General features: G+C 37.2%; 1 protein-coding gene across 1 annotated transcript in view; it reads left to right on the top strand.

The window, feature by feature from the left end:
• Window positions 1-19793, top strand: part of Dnajc24 (DnaJ heat shock protein family (Hsp40) member C24) — a 46702-nt gene that overhangs the window by 20454 nt on the left and 6455 nt on the right. The window contains exons 2-3 of the mRNA XM_051184038.1: window positions 7707-7845; window positions 18486-18554. Of these exons, the coding sequence (XP_051039995.1) occupies window positions 7707-7845; window positions 18486-18554 (208 nt within the window). The remainder of the gene's footprint in view (window positions 1-7706; window positions 7846-18485; window positions 18555-19793) is intronic.

The raw sequence follows: 19793 nt of genomic DNA on the forward strand, positions 1-19793 counted from the left end.
GCTGAATAGCAAGCAGCTCACCTAGCTCACTTCTTTCTGTCTCCCAAGAAGTAGTTGTATTTTTTCTTCCCCCTCCTTATAAACCCTTTTCCACCTGCTCTTCCCTACAACTTCCTGTCAGCTAGTTGCTGACCCAGCCTCCTGACCAAATGTGAATTTTATTTAGTCAAACACATCTTTGCATAAACAAAAGTAATACACCTTAAATTGATACTGTATCACAATTCATTGCTATGTTAGCTACATATGGCTTTAATTTTCCTCTGTTGTCCTGTTTTACCTGAGATAACATTCCAACTCCTAAAAGCTGATCATTTACCCCCTGAAGAGGCCAATTTGTATGCCAAGATTCTGGTGCAATTATTGTTTTATATGTATCTGTGTCTAAGACTTTCGATGACAATGTCATTTATTTGTATTTTTAATATTAGTTTTTACTCATTTATAAATGTTTGTCAAAATATTTGCTTTACAGTTTCTCCTGAATTTTTTATTCTCTCCTCTATAACTGTTCTATCATCCAGAGCAGTATGATTTCCTACAATAGGCATTAGATTATTTAATTTCTCTGGGGAGGAACTTCCTCCATGATGACAGTAAACTACTAAAGTGAATTTCACATGGAGGCCTGTGAGAGGCCTCTCAAGGCATTTCCTGACAGTAAAGGTTTACCTTGACTGTCCCTTGTTAATCTACATTCATTAGTTCAGTGCCTGCCCTTGCCACACCTTCTGCATAATCCAGATTATGCTTAGAAAAAACATTATTTCTAGTCATGCCCTGTTCACAATCCTTCTTTTACCACAATTAAAATACTTGACATTTCAATTTTTCTTCAAACCTCTGGAAATCCTCTCCTATTCAAAGCATCATCATGGTCATGAGATTCAATATTGATTGTATTTCACATCCATTCCTCCAAGGGTGCTGAACTTGTAGAAAGAACTTTTTCCTCTTTTGGGGGGCCTGCCACCCATCACCCTAATCAATGACTCACGGAATCTTATTCTTAGTTATAAATACCAAGCCTTTAGATTGGCTTGTTTCTTGCCAGCTTTCCTTAACTTATCCTGTCTACCTTTTGCCTCTGGACTTTCCTGGTTCTCTTCTGTAAGTTTTACTCTTACTATGTGGATTGCTGTGTAGCTGGGATGGGTGGTCCCTGATGTCCTTCTCCTCTTGTTCTCTCCTTGTTCCTTTTCTTCCTTTCTCCTATTTATACTGACTGCCTACTGGCCCACCTAGCCTTACTCCTGTCTTGCTATTGGCCATTCAGCTCTTTGTTAGACCACTAGGTGTTTTAGACAGTCAAATAATTACAGCTTCCCTGTGTTAAACAAATGCAGCATAAACAAATGCCACACACCTTATTCTACCACAGATCTTGCCCTTAACAGCCTAATTACCTTTTTGCATTAGCATTTTCAAGAACCAGAGATTTCAATTATTATTTGTCTAGCTTCTGAATCTAGTATCATTCTGTTTACTGCTGAAGTTAGTCCTTATAAGAAATCCATGAAGGCTTCCTTTGGGCCCTGAATATCTTTAGTAAATGTCTCAATTTTCTTTCCTATTTTCCCAATTCAGTCCCAAGAATTCAAAGCTGCTATGCAGCATAAATCCAGAGTGTGGTCATAATATAGAGATTGCTTTTGTACATCACCATAATCTTCCTCTTCAAGAAGGAATCTTGGGAGATTTCCATATCTCTAGCCCTACTTTAATGTTATAGCCTCTCCTTTGAACTAGGTACTCCATTATAATTGAGACTTGAGCTCTAAAACAGCTTTAATCATGTCTTTCCAGTCTCTGTGGGTAATTCTATTACAGTTTGTTCATGAGTTAACATCTGCTTCACAAAAGGTGAATGCATGCCATATGAGACTATCACTTCCTTGAATCTAACACTTCCATAGGAGTCCATTTAACTCTTCCACAGCTTTGGGGATATATGTCATTTGGCAGTTCCTATAAGGTGACTGGATAAATTAAAGTTGGTTGTTTGAAAACCTTAGGCTGTTCCTCTCCAACCTTATAAGGCAATGTTGAGATTGGTTTTCCTTTAAATTCCTCTGTCTGTGTTTGAATATCTCTATGATCCGTTTTAATATGTTTTTCTAAGGCCTGTATCTTGGCACTCATATCAAACAATTTTTTTTAAAGAGATAAACCAAGAATTATCAAACGGACAATAAGGATTATCAAAATAATACTTAAAATTATGCCAATCCTGGTTGATTATCCCTTCATTTAATTCTTCCAGTTTTAAATTATGCATTGTGTAATCATATAGAGACCCAACTCTCTCCATCATAATAGTGTTTCCCATTTTGTAATGTGGAAAAAAAAAATGGTCTTTTAACAAATTTCTTCCTTTAATAATTCCCAATTGTCTTAACAAATCTGCTGGTGATAAAGATTCAGATGATGGTAAAATGAGAAACTAACTGCTGATGTGTATACCAGTAGAAGTTAGAGTGTGTCTCAAGGCAGCTACCTAGTTTAGCAGCAGCCCAAGGAAGAGGTTCAGGTGAAGCCCACTACCCAAGGGGAAGAGGGAACCAGCTGTATGAAAAAACACATATAGGGGATCTCATGCAAAAAAAAAAAACAAAAAAACAAAAAAACAAAAAAACAACAAACAAAACAAAAAAAAACAAACAAACAAAAAAAAAAAAACACATGTCACAGGAGCATGTGTCAGGAGGTTCTGCTTAGAGGCTGCAACAAAAAAAACCCCAAGCTCTCTCAGAGGCTCAGGGAAAAAAGGAGAAAAGCCTAGCTGGTGAGGCAGTGACTCTAGCAGGAGCCCCATGTGTATGTAGCCCGGACTGTGCTAGTGGCTGCCAAGCCACAGGCAAGTGGCTTTGTTGTGAATTCATGTCCCAAAAGTTTGGTGCCAGATGTAGCATGAGTTCTAATTGTTGTTAATAATAAAAACCCAGAGTCAGAGATTGGGGGTGGGGGTGGAGGGGTCGGTGAAAGTTGAAAGACCAGAGAAACAGCAGCCAGCCACGAGAGCTCTTTACAAAATCTTCAGAATGAAAAGAGACTAAGTTTCTGTCTCCTCCCGCCTTATTTTCCTCTGTTCGCCCAGCCCTCTCACTTCCTGTCTGTTTGTACTGACCTCCAGACCTCTATGGTTAACTAGTGGCTATCTCTGCCCTCTGATTTTCCAGGCAAGCTTTATTTTTTAGAGTACAAACAAGGTATCACCACACTGGAGTTCTCAGGTTTACGATGGGGCACACTCTCAGCCTGGGGAGTGTGGTGTACCTGGAGTTCTCCTGAGGTTTGCAGTGGACACTATCAAAGCCTAGAGACTGTGGATTTCTCTGAAGGGTTGTGATGGGCACACACACAGCCTGGGGAGTGTGGTAAGATGGTGGAGTTCTCTGAAGGCTTGTGATGGGCCTCAAGAAGTGGCATTTCTCTCAAGATCTCAGACCATATTAATTTTGCAGATCTGAGGACAACATTCCAATCAGCACTGGGGTGATATTGTGACAGTCACTCCTGACTTAGCTACCGAGAAACAAGTTCGTATGTGGAGACAATCTAAGTTCAAACAAAATATTCCATGCCCAACAACCTGTTGCCAAGACTAAAAAGATTGGAGATTTTACAAGAAAGTGTTAATTATCAGTCAGAAAGCAAACAATGAACATTTCTGTATAAGACTACAACACTGTCTTTTTAATCTTTTGTAGTGTATTGAAGGATCCTCTATTTGTATAGTAAGTTTCCTATTTGTGCTAATGTTTCTTATTCTGAGGTAGCACAGGAATTGAACAATATACGTTCTTCCTTTTGTAAATGAAAAATTCCCCCAAATGTGAGGAAATTTCTGGAAAGTTGTTGCTGTCAAGACATTTAAGAATAGTGAAATAAGCAAGAGATAAACAAGCCTCTCTTAATACATGCTCAGGTCATGATAAAAATCTGCTACTACAGACCCCAAGTAATAGGTCCAGCTGACCATGGACTGCAATCTCTAAAATGTGAGCCAAAACAAATCTTTTCTCTGTGTAAGCTGATTTATCTCAGGTATTTGTTACTGAAATACTTGCTTTCTTCATTGCTACATCTTTGCAGAGTCACTTGACCATGTGGATGGTCTTTTTCTAGATTTTATTCTGTTCCACTGATCTTTTTGTATCACAGTATGAGTCCAAGACTATAGTCTTAGTTGCTATAGTTTTAAAGTAAATCTTGAATTATAAATACAATAATCAGTTGGTCTACTTTTTTAAAAATCTTTCTAGATTCTATTAATTTACCAGTATAGAGAAAGTGGACATTGATCTTTCATCAATGAACATATTAAGTAGTAATAACAAGAGCTAAGGATTTGAATTGGATATATATTTGGTTGTCATTACAGACTATCATAGGCAATATTATTTTTTGACTTTTCATTTTGTTGTAGAATTGCTGTCAAAACAAAATGAGGATTTCAGCACCCCAGTGACATATTTTTCTTCTTTCTATAATTCCTATATTTTCTTTTTATTATATTTTGAGAGAGAGATAGAGAGAGAGAGTTTATTCATGTATGTGCATGCTCATCCCTTCCACAGTTCTCTACTTCCACCATATGAGTCCTGGGGACTGAACTTAGTTTGTCAGGCTTGGGTATATACCCGAGATGTACAATAGGTCATAGGATAGCTAGAACTTTTGTTTTTTTGAGGAACCACCTCTCTGACTTCACCAGTGGCTGCACCAGCTTTTATTTTCTCCAGTTGTGAATATGGGTTCCTCTTTCACCACATCATCACTAGCATTTGTTGTTACTCATTTTCTTGTTGGCAGTCAATCTGCTGGGGTGAGATGGAATCTGTTTTTCATTTACAGATGGCTAATGACGCTGAACTCTTTGGTGATTATCTATTGGCCATTTGAATTTTCTTCTTTTGAGAACTATATTCTGTAACCCCATTTGTTGGATTTTTGGTGTTTTATAGTTATAGTTCTACGTTTTAATAAGCTTTGTGATTATAGTTAATATTTCCCATTTGTAGGCTGTCTCTTTATTTATGTGGTTGTCTTTGTTGTGCAGAAGCTTCCTGGAATCCCATATGCCAGTTCTTGGGATTATTGTCATTTTTAATGGAATGTAGCCAATAATTGGCTACTATAGAATGATGTTGAACTCTAGTAGTACAAGCCTCAAAAGGGAAGATCTTTATTTCAGTAATAATCAGGAAAATACTAAGTTAGAGGAAGATTGGATCTCATTTTGACTATAATAGAAGTCATAATAAATGCTAATGGTGTGTTTCAATTTGGAGCAGTCGGGAGTTAATTCCTGGTTTTGTAGAATTTGCTTCATCAGATTGGTACATGATCCAGTCTACCAAGTAGACTTTTTGTAATGGTCTGTTAATAATTACCTAGCTTTTAATCTGCATTACTTTTTCTCTAAAAGCTTCTAGTGATGTTACTATGTTACTAGGGCATTATCTAATACTTACAATATGCTGAGATTAAATGCTTCCCCATGTAAATTTAAAAAGAAATTTCTTCTTGGTTTTTGAAGCAGGGTCTTATTATGTGGTTCAGTCTAGTTTTGAATCCACCATTGATGTCAAGGTATCTATAATTCATATTGTAGCCCAAGCTAGCCTATAACTTGTGACAATACATCTTGCTTAAGCTTCTCTGAGTACTCAAAATAAGTTGGAGCCATCATTCCTGGCTTTGAAATTGTCTTAGATGTGCACTGGTGACATATTTGGTTGTTATACACAGTAACTTTGATCAGAGTGAGCTTTGCTGCTCATGTTGTTATAGGAATGCATTAGCTAGATTGCTTTAACACATCTGGGCTTTGGAATTTGCCTTGACCATCCCAAACTTTGGGATATAGGAATATTGTTTATGAACACCATTAGTAAGTTCTAGAAGTAGATGAAGCAGTGAAGACTTTCTTTTTTTTGTTGTTGTAGTTTGTTTTTTTCTCATGAAATTATTTCTATGTGTATGTAGTCTTGGCTGTCCTGGCGCTCTCTATGTAGACCAGGCTGCCCTGGAACTCACAAAGATCTGCCTGCCTTTGCCTATCAAGTGCTAGGATTAAAGGCATGTACCACCACTGCCATCAAGACTTACCTCTTTTTCCCCCTCAGTTATTATAGCAGTTAATTTGGATATCTAACTGCTAATAACTGATGAATTTGACATAAAAAAGTTTGCTAAAGTAGAAACTTAGTTCTCTTGTTTGCCCTAGTTAGTATATGTGATGTTTACTAATTCTTCTGTTTAACCAAACAAATAGCAGAATCCCTTTGGCTCTACTGATAAGGATCAGCAGCAGTGTGGGGAAGTTACCATGACAATGCATCAATTGTTAAAGCCCACACTTTAAAGGAATTAAACCTGCATAACTCCTGGATTCAATGGGAATTAAAGCTATGTAGCTTCCTATAACCATGGTTTGCTATGCAAATTTGAATTTAGCAATTTGCATGAAAAGTGAAGATACTTTGTAAGATCTTGTGTTCTTTTGATGTTAGTAAAGAAGTCAGTGGAAGACTGTTAGTGCTATTTCTTGGTGAGCTATCTACATCCATGTGTCATGGAATACAGACACAGACAGCTATTTGCGTATTTTATTGAAATTACTTGAAAAAGAAAATAATAAAATTACTAGGTTTATCTTTGAAATTTAAATGTGTTGTATAGTATGCTTGATAAAACTTTTCAAAGTACTTACTGGTTGAAAGATTCTAGATAGTGCTGTCACATGATTTCGTATTTACTTGAGGATGAAAAAAATTACACATCTGAGCATCTGTATTGTCACCCACATATTATTTTAAGTGCAATGTCCTAAATTTAATCTTTCCTCATTTGTTGAGAGATGTGGTAGATATCAAAGAGACAAGAGAACTAAAGAGAAAAGGAGAGAAAAGGTAGAGTAAGTGATGTTCCCAGCAGCCCACAGTGCAGTTAGCATTTCTTAGTTATGACCTGGTAGAATTTCCTGATTTTCACCAAACAGTATAAATATTAAAAACATTATTAAAAATTTCTTAGAGTTAGAAAGCTCATATGAGAAAGATATTTAATGAACATTTATTAAAATGTTTTATTGAGTTATTTACAAATGTGGCCTAGAAACCATGAAAACTTCAGGGCTGAGAAGAATATGAAGTCTTGTGTTTTTATAGTTAGATGTGTTTTAAGTTACAGTTGTATAATTTTATCAGTGTTGAAATCTATTATATAAGGAAAGCTTCATCTGTGTAATTTGTGTAGTTGGAGGGTTCTCTCCCGACCTTATTTGTCAACCAGTAAAAGCTGGGAAGAAGTGTGTATTCCCAGCATACAGGATATCCCACTTCAGGTTTGTGCTCCTCCTTTTTCAGGTCCTGCTGTTTAGCACATACCAATTTCTATTTGTGTTAGTTGCCTTTTGTAGGTAAGTTGTCCATGAGAACAGTGATTCCATGAGCAAATTATCCAGAAAATTCTGTCTTTGCACATTGTGACAGATCATGTCATTGGTGGATCTGCAGCTACTGCAGTGGTCTAATTAACCTGGCAGTTGTCTCCTGTGCCCAACACTGTTAACTCATTGCCTTGGCATCCTAGTTTCCATCTTCTCATTATCTTCTTAACTAAAGCTCAGGTTTATGATTGTTTTCTTTTTAAACCTACCCCTCTCAACTCTATTCACTGCCCTTATTTTTGATTGGCAGTATCATCCAGATAAACAAAGTACAGATGTGCCAGCAGGAACCATGGAGGAATGTATGCAGAAGTTCATTGAAATTGATCAGGCATGGAAAATTCTAGGGAATGAAGAAACCAAAAAAATGTATGACCTGCAGCGGCATGGTAGGTACCTGTGGTGAGGCAACAGGGCCACGGGCAGCTCTTTGAAGCACAGTGTCCATGCCACACCTGGAGAGCATTTCCCAGTATTTGCATCAAGATATTGCCTTGATTACCCCTCACCCCATCACTGTTTTTAATTCTGGCCTGTTCTTAGTATTGTGTATCTAGTGAGAAATTAACAAAAGTACTAAGGTGTAGTTTCTCATAAGGTATGATTGGTGCTTTTGTAAACTACTAAAAATGTCCAATTTACTCCCCAGATTAATATGCATTATATGCTTAATACTACTTGTTACTAAACTTAGTTATGTATGCGTTACATAACTAAGACTGTATACCGTAGCCATGATCATCTGCAGAAAGCTGTTACTCCTATAAAACTCAGCTGTCTGTGCCCTCTTTTTAAGGTGGTTTTCAAGATTAGCTACTCTTTATAAGACTGCTGTCAATGGTGCCTCAGGAATGCACATTGCTTAAATAATTTTAAAGGTCATTTCTTTTTGCCTTTTGAAAATAGCTCCTTACAACAGTGACAAGCTGTTGGGAGAAAGAAAGAAAAATGTAGGTCAGGTTTGTCACACATGAACTATATTACACGAACTGATAGGCTGTCTTTCAGCACTGGCCTTGGGACAGAAGTCCCTCAGCCTTATATTTGGACTTTCAGTAAGCACCATACATGCTAATGCGGGGAGCCAATACTCAGTTACAGCCTGTGGGAAAACACTCAGTTGCCTCTCCCCAATAGTGAGTGCATCAGGCTCAGCACTGAGATATGGTGATAAAGCTCATGGTTGCTAGTTGATTATTGAATCCCCTCCCGTGCCAACACTAGCACACTGTTCACCTCACCAGATGAATTTTAAGTCTTCTGCTACTAAGATTATGAAACGTTGATTTGAGAAGCAGGCTTTATTTCTAAATGTAATATTATAGGATACAGCTAGTATTTGTAGAAATCCTTAGCACCAGAGTAAGGTGAACAACTAAAAATATATATTTCTCTTTCAGTTTGTCATACCCTTGTGGTATTTGATTGTTCTTATCTCTGTTTTTTGGACATAGTCTTTCTTTGTGGCCTAAGCTGGTCTCAAACTCACCATGTGCCCAGGCTGGTCCTAGCCTTGCAGCAGTTCTCTTCAGAGCTCCCTGAGTGTTGGGATTACAGGCATGTGCCACCATGCTAGTTCTAGCATTTGTTTGTAATACTGTTTAGTTTTCCTACTAATTGTATCTGGGCCTTTCTACTTTTTAAAAGACTGGTGTCTTGATTTGTTTTTGTTTGTTTTTGTTTCTATTAGATTCTGTTGAGTTTACCTTTTTAAAGGCTTTGCATTGATTTTCAAATATGCCTTAAATATCTGGTCTTCTAAAGGTAGTTCTAACAAAAAAAAAAAAAAAAAAAAGTCTGGTCTTCTGTTTGATATACATATATTTTTTTAAATAAAATTTTATTTCTGGTAGAAAGAATATAATAGGACCTTTATGAGAACTAATTATATCCATAGGTTCATCCTTTAAACAGGGGTTCACATGATAAGTTTCTATGACTGTATTGAAGCTATTGAAGCTAATGCATTTGAGTATGATGTACTATTGAATGTGAACTGGTCCAGCCTCATAAAGTCAAAAAGTCAGAGAGTTCTCTGATGGTCTGTCTTCATGTTTTCATCAGTCTTTACTAATGTGGGACACCAGCTTGCTCAAGAAGAATTCACAAAAAAAAAAAAAAAAAAAAAAAAAAAAAAAAAAAAAAACAACTGAACCCTGAAGAGTGTAAGACAGGGACTGGAAAGATGACTCAGAAGTTAGGAGCACTGCCTACTCTTCTAGATGACCTAGGTTTGATTTCCACACCTGTATAGCTCATAGCCATCTATAACTCAGGTCCTAGGGGATCTAATGCTCTCTTCTGGCATCTGTGGGTGCCAGGAATGCGTATAGTACACAAACATGTATGCAGGCAAATTTTCATATGTATAAAATAAAACAAATTGTGTAGGACATGTATGTTTTTAGTGTCTGCATTTTTGCCACATGTAGCCTGTATACTTTAAGGATTATATGAGTGAAACTGTCCACAGGTATATTTTCAAAAGTGTAAAAGGAGAGTAGAAATAATGAAGTACTGTCTTTTTTTTGTGTCATACAGTAGGGTAAACCCCAAAATGGAAAGAACTAGGAAACTGGTTTATAAAATGAGTGCAGAATTGCATGAAGGGAGATTTAAAAGACATAAGTGCAAATGGTTAATAGAGCCCAAGAAGTTTCTAGAATTATACATTTCTTTTGAGCTTTGAATGTGTGTGTTTAAGCTTTTAATAACTTAGCATCTGTAGCCTACAGTACTATAGAATACCATAGAAGACTTTTGTAGGTAATTGATGAGATCATAATAAAGTTTAAAACTATATATGATCCAGATAAACAGCCCTGAATTTATATGTCAGTTTGCTTTGCCTTTTCTTCAGGTGAATGATTATTAAATTTACTTGTTTTAGGACAGTAGACATACAGCTTTTAATGACATTTGAGTATCTCATATGTAACATAAAGAATGTTATTCATCAGAGGTTTTGAACAGGAATGCTGTGTTCCAGTTTTAAGTGGCCACTGCTATTGAGAGCTTGTATCTAAGTGTGATTTACTATATTTAGGCCTTTTATTCCAGAGCTGCTTTTCAAACCTCTCATGATAAACCTGGTTTGAATCCCAATATTAACTTCTTTTTACTTGTTAATACGTAGCTTTTCAAAAGCAAATGAAATGAACTCAAATTTCTAACAGGGTTTAGGTTTGATATAAGGAAAACCTTTGAGAGTACTAATTTGATCAGTGTAGGATAGTAGGAGGGAGAATTGTTAAAACCAGGTCAGAGCACTCAGTTTTTCTGGGTCACCCCTAGGGACATGGAAATAGCTTTGGTAATACAGAACTCTTTGCATGTGGGTGACAGTTATTGTAAAACTTGCTTTTCGCAGTGTTAAGTATATTTATTGCCTACCTGCTCTTGACTTGCAGCATATGTTTAAGCTGTTCTTGCTTCATTGGCTGATGTTTAATGTTTTCCCATATCTCCTAGCTCAGAATGGTACTCTATTTTAAAAAGAATCTCATCAGTATTGCCATAGCCATCGATGTATCCAGAAGTAATTTAAAGGACCCTTGGCATCCATATTTCTTTACTTCTCAAAAGAAACTACTGAATGGGTTATTTCTAATGAAGAAGATGTGATAGTAGGGCAGATAGCCTTAAATAAAACAATTCCCCCCACCCTTTCCATATCTGTATTCTTGGCATTTTAGGGCAAAGCTGATCAGGCAAAGGAAAGCAAGTCTAAGACAATGAGTAAGATTGGGTTCCTAGAGATCATATTTTTTGAAAGCTGCAAGAACCAATTAGTTGCAGTTGGCATATTTCCCACGTAGTTGGAAAAGATGCCTCTAAATTGGCTTGCAGCATCCCCTGAAAAGATAAGGTTTTGCATTTCAACCAGAGGCATACTTGGAGAACTCGTTCAACATGTGTCAAATGTTCACATAAACAATGATATTGAAAAGATTTTGGTGTTTATAAATTTTGGATTTTATAAATTTATAAATATAAATTTTGGTGTTTATAATATTAAACACATTAAAATAAATAAACAGCAGAAGTATCACACCTATCTCAGTGCCTCAGTGGCTCACAGTGGCTCACCTATGAGTTATTTCTCTGTTGTCTAAAGAGGAACAAACTTACAAATGTAGTCAATTAGATGAAGTAATGCTTTAAAAAAGTGAATTGTGTTTAGAATCCCTGTTGATACCTATACTAAAGAACATCTTATTCTCTATTAGTTTGGGAAACTGTTTTGGTAATGATGTACCTTCATTCTACCAAGTGAACAAGTGCATAGATGCCTAAGCAACCTGGCTGGGAAGGGTTTGGCAGAACATACAGCTAAGATGCTGCTCTTTGCTAGATATAGCAAGTCATTCCTGATGTTTTATTATATAATGCACTTCATTGCTTTATTAGGATAAATATTTGAAAATGGAAGATAAGGAAATAAATCTTGTACCAATGAGGAATGAATCCTTAAACTACACAGATATTCATGTATTAGATCACTAAATCTTAAGTGTAAAAATGGGAATTCTTTCTGAAAAGGGCCTTTATGTTTAAGGTGGATTATAGGAAAGGGGGGAATGTTCTCTTAAATGTAAATAATATAAATTTGGGCTACTGGTACTAATAACTTGAGGCCAGTAGACAACTCTGTAAATTATGCCCTAAAGCTGACCTTTACAAAATACGTAAATTAGTCAGATTAGGAGTTCAGTTTGATTTTAGGAATTTCAAAATTGACTGTAAAAATTTGCTTCAGGTAAAAACCTGTAGATAAGCATCAAGAGTTTTTTTTTTTTTTTTTTTTTTTTTTTTTTCCTGACTGTTTCTGGGAAAAATAGGCATGTGAAATGATGCAGAAAATCCATCTAGACAGTTGAGACCAGAGTAGGAGAGCATAAACGACTTTTCAGGAGGGTCCCTACCTCATCTTATTTGTCACTCAGTATGTTACTTTCACATGAATGCAAATAAGTGTTTTTACCATGCAAAGTATTTTAAGATTCTTATTAATTTTGAATAAAAATTAATTAGTTATAAACAATTAAAAGTTTGTTGGCAAAAATGCAGTTGTAATTCTGGTGTGAGTGAACACCATTGGAGAGTCTGATTTAACAGGATTGATGTGGAGGGTTTTTTTTTTAGTATTTACTTTCAACTTTAACCACTCTCTCAAGTTTTATTTGATTACTTCAGTTGAAATTGGCAGGTTCAAAACCAAGACCAGTTAGTTGTCTTTCTCACTGTTTAGGTCCTTCCTCAGACTTGAGCGGGCTTTGCCCTGGTTCTCTCTGCTTTGCTCTTGTTGCCACCACTGAGTCAGGAAGATCAGGTGGCATTTCTTCTTTGTATAGTGCTCCTTTTTCCTGTGTATTCATTCCATCTCAAGGTTCTAGTAGTCCTTCCTCACACTTAGCTCATGGCCCCATCACTTCCACAGAGACTGTGCTATTATTCTGTGCTGCTGTCTCCTCCCATAGTCCTTGACATTGAAGAACTTTTATAATTCCTCTAGGACTGTGTGTATCTTCAATTTAAATGGGGCAGAAATTCCTTGGCTTTCCTGTCACTTTTCCAATCCCCATATAGTTTGTGTGTGTGTATGGTGTGTGTGTGTGTATGGTGTGTGTGTGTGTGTGTATTTATGTGTATATATGTTTAGATAATAATACATCAGTTTTTAATGGGACTGACAACTGTTATGGAATCAGACAAGGTCAGGAGTTGCTGCCTTCCTACATTGGAACTTGAAGCTTCATCACTAACAGTGTCCTGGGTTTTGGTCATTTTCTTATGTTCTAGTACACAGTTCAGTGGTAAAAGTTTGAGATAATAACAGTTAAAATAGTTACTATTTTTGTGCACTGGAACTGTGGTAATTGCCATTTAAATATTGTTTCAAGACACTTGTGAGTGCGATAGCATTATTTGTTTCTGGGGCAATTAAAAGCTTCTTGGAGGTAGCTAATTTCACCAAGGTAATATAACTAGTGATAACAAGGGATTCCAAGAATTTTCTCTGAATCTTAAGAGTATCGAGCTTCCAAGTATTGTACAACTAGTGTATGGTCTGCTATCTTTTAATCTAAATAGTCAGAGATGAGGGGTTTTAATGGTCTGAAAAGAGGCTGGTCCTAAGGAGGGAGGGCGTAGACCTTATTCCAAATGACTTGACAGATTTTGATGATCCCTCCTGGAAGGCATCACCCTCCCTGTGGAGTATGTGTGTGTGTGTGGGGGGGGGGGAATGGGCTGAGAGGGGGTGGGGAGCATGGGAGGGAGGGAGGGTGAGGGAACTGGGATCAATATGTAACATAAGAAAAAGTAATAAATATATTTTTTTTAAAAAAGAGGCTCCACCTATATCTGCCGTTGTTCTACCCATTCTATAGTAAAGCAGCCGGAACTGAGCTTTTGTGTTTCATTTGGTACCTACCTTATCCTTTCTTTCCCTCCCTCCCTTCCTCCTTTCTCTTCTCACAGTGCCTCACTTTGTAGCCTGGGGTGCCCTTGAACCCCTTGTCTTCTGACTCAGCCTTCAAAGTGCTTGGGTCACAAGTATACACCCCAGCCCAGGACCATTTGTTACCTTTTCTCTTATTTGTAAAACTCCACAGTTCGTATCTTTCCTTTGGGGTGGAAAACACTGTAATTGTGACTTTAATTTTATCTGGGAAAAGATTATGGGCTTTAAAACTTAGCAAACAATTTTCAAATTAAATGTTGCCCATTTCTCAACCCCTTACCAAGAACAGCAATAGTGAAATCATTTTAAAATGAGATGATTCTTTAAATGAAACTACTTGTCTAAAGATAGAAAAGTCTGAGCTAGAGCTAGAGGGAAACACTAGTGTTTGGCTCTCAGTTATAGACATACACAAGTCTTAAAACTGGAACAGATATTTTATGCCTTTGACATTGCATAACAATAAAAGTGGTAGACTAAGTGCTCCATGAGAGAGAGCACTTGGGGGTGTGATGGCCCTCTGAATAAATGACTTTGCCACATGTGAATGGGACAGACAGGCCCGCAGATGCACTTGATCTCTTGGCCATTATTCAGTTGAGTGAAGCTTTTAAGCACCTCAGCCATAGAGTCCCTTTCCCTAGAGTTTCCGGTTGCTGCTGCTTTAAAATTTAACTTACTGGTTTTTCTTCTTTTTTTTAATTTCTTATGTTATTATGTTGTAGCTTTGGTTAGAAACTTTTGTGGGATTAGAAATGTAATTATTTGAATATTAAAGGGTTGCTTTAGAAATTTAACTATCATTAGGAAGAAGGTTTTAAAGACTGGAATTCCATTGTCTTACAAGAAGTACGAAATATTTATTGATTCCCAAATGGGGCTGAAGAAACTTTTCCTCTTTAGAAGACTGTGAATGACTCAGCGAGAGCTCTGGTTAGCTTGACTGAACCAAGCTGCTAATAGTTATTTAATGTTATTCGTCAGTGTGAAAGAATCGCTGTAGATTTTCTTTTAATCTCTTTGAATTGCAGGCTCATAAACCTCTCTGACGAGCCCAGCCAGTGTTGTCTTAGATCCCACTGCTGAGACAATGGAGCCACAGAATTCTTTTACCTCTTGTTGTCAGACAAACCCAATAGAATGCAAGGTCAGAAGGGCCCATACTTCTAAAGATTGAAAGATTCTTTTTCAAGTAACCACATAAATTATTTGATTTTATCATTATATTTCTCAGGAACCTCACTCTAACTATAATGCCCTGCTTTTGATACATAAAAGTAAAATTGGAAGGTGGGGGGTTGGGGATTCTCTTGTCTCATTTGGCTAAGCTTGTCAGTGTGACACAGAGTGTGAACGGACCTTAATATTCCTTGATATTCAAAAGAGTTGAACCCATTTCCTAATAAAGAATCAAATTGTGTAGTCACTGCACTGGAGATAGAGTGAGCACACCAAAAGCAGTGTGTTCTTTACCAATGGCTGTGGGTTGCTTTGTCCTTTTTAGGTTTTGTTTCCTCTGTTTTTGTTGGTTTGTTATGTTTATTTTTTCAAATAGTTATTGCCATTACATAGAAAAAAATTTTTTTCAAGCGATTTTAATGTCAGTTTCTTTTCTCAATTTTAGTAGTGTCAATGTTTCCACAGGAGAACTTTAAGGTGGAATTTGCATTTCTAGATCTGCCTACTAAACTGTTATTGCAACCAATAAAATAAATTGGGAGTGTGTGTGTGTGTGTGTGTGTGTGTGTGTGTGTGTGTGTGTGTACAAAGGAAAACAAGTGTATTTGTTTTGAAGATACCATGCCTGATTACTACAGAATTATTGAAGCTGCTTTGCTTTCAGGGCTCCTGCAAGTGTCTTTAGTACATAGGGAAGAGTTAAGATTTTTTAATTATAACCACAATGGTGAACAAGCAGAGATCATTGTTTAAAAAGAAAGAAAGACACACTGATTTGTTTGTACTTCTTCCTTATAATTGTAGTGGGGGTTGGGATGGTTGGGTGGAATTTGCTGTTTCCCTGTCCTTGGCCACCTGCCTCTTAACAAAGGATGGTGGTCACCCCCCACTGCCCACATTTAGATTCACCTTTTACTTTTCCTGTACTAGGTCTGCTCATTATACAGTTCTCCAGGGATCCAATTTTCCCCTGAGTTAATCACCCAAGCCTTTTTAGAAGTTGTTAGATTATTGTCTTTTCAAAGGACAATAACTCTCTTTAAAGTTATTTTCTTTAAAAAACAAAAAACAAAAACTTGTTATTTCCAGTTTTAAAAATGGGACCACTAGAATCTCAGATATACTGTCTTTAAAACTTTTTCTTGAAGTGTAAAATGTGTACGTATAGAGAGGTGCAGAAATCTGAGTGTTACTTGAAAGATTTCCCTCCATAAACCAATTTAGTAGAAAGCCCCCTGAGACTTGCCCCTCAACAGTGTAGGAAAGTTTTCAATACTTGTTTGTGTCACATGCTGATTTTTAAAACCACTCACAAATTTTTGTGCATACAGTATTGTGTACAAAACAATCAACACCTCCATGTTTCCATAGCCACAGAACGTTAATATATTCCTTTCAACTCTGATCTTTGGCAAAGAATTAACCATTTTTCTGTTCTCTTTTCCTTTTCCCCTTGGGATGGGCTGTGCTAATCCTCAGCCAAGAATAGGTGCTACGCTAAAGGCCCTGTGTGTAAGGGTACAGAGGAAGAGAAAGCAAAGAAATGTGGGTGTAGTGATAGAGTGGCACACGAAATAGTACCTAGAACAGAGTAGCAGCTGCTTCCCTGTAGAAAAGCAGAACAATGGGAAGCTGACTTACCTGGCAGATACATTTGTAAGATATTTCTCATTTATTATTTATTTTTAAATACAATGGCATCATAGGTATTTATAAATGTTTATCCTTTTAACACATTCTAATCTGAGTTTCCAAGATACATCAGGCTTAGAAAGCTGATTCCCTGAGTCTGCTTTGCTTCAGTTGTGTGCAGAGAATAGAAAAATACAAGATAAACTAATAACGTCGTTGCAAATTGATGATGCATGATCTTTTCAAATATTAATTTCTTAATTCTAGCTAAGTTGACCCTTCTGAGTAAGAGATTAAAACATAAGATTTTTTTCTGTCTCTGATACTTTCAAATTGAATTATATATGTTGGGAAGATACAAATATACATACATAATACGTGTGTGTGTGTGTGTGTGTGTGTGTGTGTGTGTGTGTGTGTGTGTCTATATATAGGAACCAGGTGTTGTGGTGCATACCTTTAATCCAGTACTCAAGAAGGCAGTGAACTTGAGGCCAGTCTGATCTACAAGGTGAGTTCCAAGATAGTAAGGGCTATGTAGAGACACCCTGGCTCAAAAGGGGATGGGGGGGGGGGAACAAGTCAGGCAGGCATAGTGGCTCTTGCCTATAATCCCAGCATTCAGGAGGCAGAAAGACTGCCATGAATTCAAGGCAAGCATGAGCTACAATAGTATATTCAAGTGTAGCCTGACTATAAAGTAAGACCTGGTCTTTTAAGGGAGTGTGGGAGAGGGAGGAAGAAGCCACAACAGGTGGGCAAGTATATTTTGTATAGAATGTAGAAAATAAGTTTTGTTTATGAACTACTTAGCATACTGTAAATTACTTATAAGCTATTCAGTGGGCATAGATAGATGGGATAGCTATCTCTACCACAAGAGATGGTCTGTCTGGATTTTAGGAACAATTTAATAGACTGTTGGCACTCAGTAAATATGATGTAGTATATTTGACATACTTGAATAGAAAACAATGAATGGTGTGTTCAAAATATTGTATAATCTTTTCATCTACTTTTAAATTTTATAACTTACCAATAAATTCTAAGCAGGCAGTTATTAAATATAATGAAGTTGCAGGCATGCATGTGGCAGAACAAAGGGATACATTCTCAGCAAGTAAACGAGACTAGGGAGATAGCTCAAGAAATTTTCATTGGAGTTAGGGGAGGGTGCTGAGTTTTAGTAATGCCTAAAAGAACAATACACACGGGAATCATACAATGCCTTTGAAAACAGAAATGAGGATTTCCCATCTATAGTTGCTTTCTTTGCTCAAAGTCTACATGTTTTAAGTGAGGCTTCATGTTTGTACTAACCAGACCATACTCTTATTATATGTAGATGGATTCATGGCTTAGACCCTCTATATGTAGAGGATATTTTTTGGTCCAGGAAACAGCAAAAGATGCACAGAATCCTACAGCTGTGCTATGGGATTACCAAAGCAGTAAAGTCCCTATCCATTTAGTGTTCTATTATTCTGCTATATTCAGATGGCCAACAATCCTGTTTTCGTAGAGATCTGCTCTTTACAGTACCTCTGGCCTGATGCCATTTGACTTGAAAAATATCCATTTAGTCTCCTTGAGCTGCCATAACAAAACACTGTAGACTGGGTAGCTAAGCAGAACTTATTTCTCAAGGTTCTGGAGACTGAGAAGCTAGTTTGAAGAGAGTTCATAATTTGGGTTTGCATGGCCATATTGGAGATTCCTCATTATCAAATTGTCTCATTGTGTATTTTCCAGAAGCTGAGCTAAGGAGTATGGGGCCAGTAGATGCACAGGTGTACCTTGAAGAAATGACCTGGAACAAAGGTTGGATTTGATTTGATTTTGTCTTTTTTTTTTCCACACTGAAGAGAAATGTAGGAAAAAAAAAAAAAATAAGGATATTTGGAAGTCTTAAATAACAGCTTTGTCTTTCCACATATATTTTTGTTTGGCCTGCTTTTATCCACATATATTTTTGTTTGGCCTACTTTTATCAACTTGGCTTATTTACTGAGATACCATATAATTAATTTTTCATTATTTTCTATTCCAATTAAATGTTTTTCATTTTTTACTGTTTTGATTTTTACATTATTATCTGTGTAATAAGGTTAAAGAAAAGATTAGATAATGATAATATTCTTCATGCTGACTATTAAAATAAGTTCTTGTCAGCTATTTCCAAGCCTCTCTTAAAATAATCTTCCTAGAGGTCCCTAAGAGAGACATACATGGACCTGCTGAGAAGGGGAAAGTGACAAGATCTCCTGAGCAAATTGGGAGCATGGGGAGAGAAGGGGTGTAGGAGAAGGAAGTGGGAAGGGGAGAGGGGAGAATATGAGAGATCAGGAGTTGGGGGAAGAACAGAGAAGGAGGGCAAGGGAAGAGATACCTTAATAGAGGGAGCCATTATGGGCTCAAGGAGAAATCTGGCACTAGGGAAATCTCCAGGAATCCACAAGGATGACCCCAACTAAGAATTTAAACAATAGTAGAGAGACTACCATAAATGCCCTTCCCCTATAATGAGATTGATGTAATCATAAAGCCTTCATCCAGTAGCAGATGGAAGCAGAAACAGAGATTCACAGCTGAGCACTGAGACAAACTCCTGGAATCCAATTGTAGAGAGGAAGGAGTGATAAGCAAAGGGGTCAAGACCATGCTGAGGAAACCCACAGAAACAGCTGACCTGTGCAAGTGGGAGCTCATGGACCCTTCTGACAGCTGGGGAACCAGCATAAGGCCCCCTGAACATGTCAGTTGGGGGTCCTGGGCAGTCTATGGGGCCTCTGGCAGTGAAACCAGTATTTATCCCTAGTGCATGAATGGAATTTGGGAGCCTGTTCCCTATGAAGGGATACTCTCTAAGTCCAGAAACACTGAGGAGGGCCTAGGTCTTCCGCCCAAATAATGTGACAAGACTTTGATGATCCCCCATGGGAGGCCTCACCCTCCCTGAGGAGCAGTTAGGGGGTGGGATGGGGGGTTGGTGGAGGAATGGAATGACAGGAGGGAGAAGGAATTGGGATTGGTGTGTAAAATAAAATTGTTTTTAATTTA

This window comes from Phodopus roborovskii, unplaced genomic scaffold, assembly GCF_943737965.1.
Source record: "Phodopus roborovskii unplaced genomic scaffold, PHOROB, whole genome shotgun sequence".
Taxonomy (NCBI): Eukaryota; Metazoa; Chordata; class Mammalia; order Rodentia; family Cricetidae; genus Phodopus; species Phodopus roborovskii.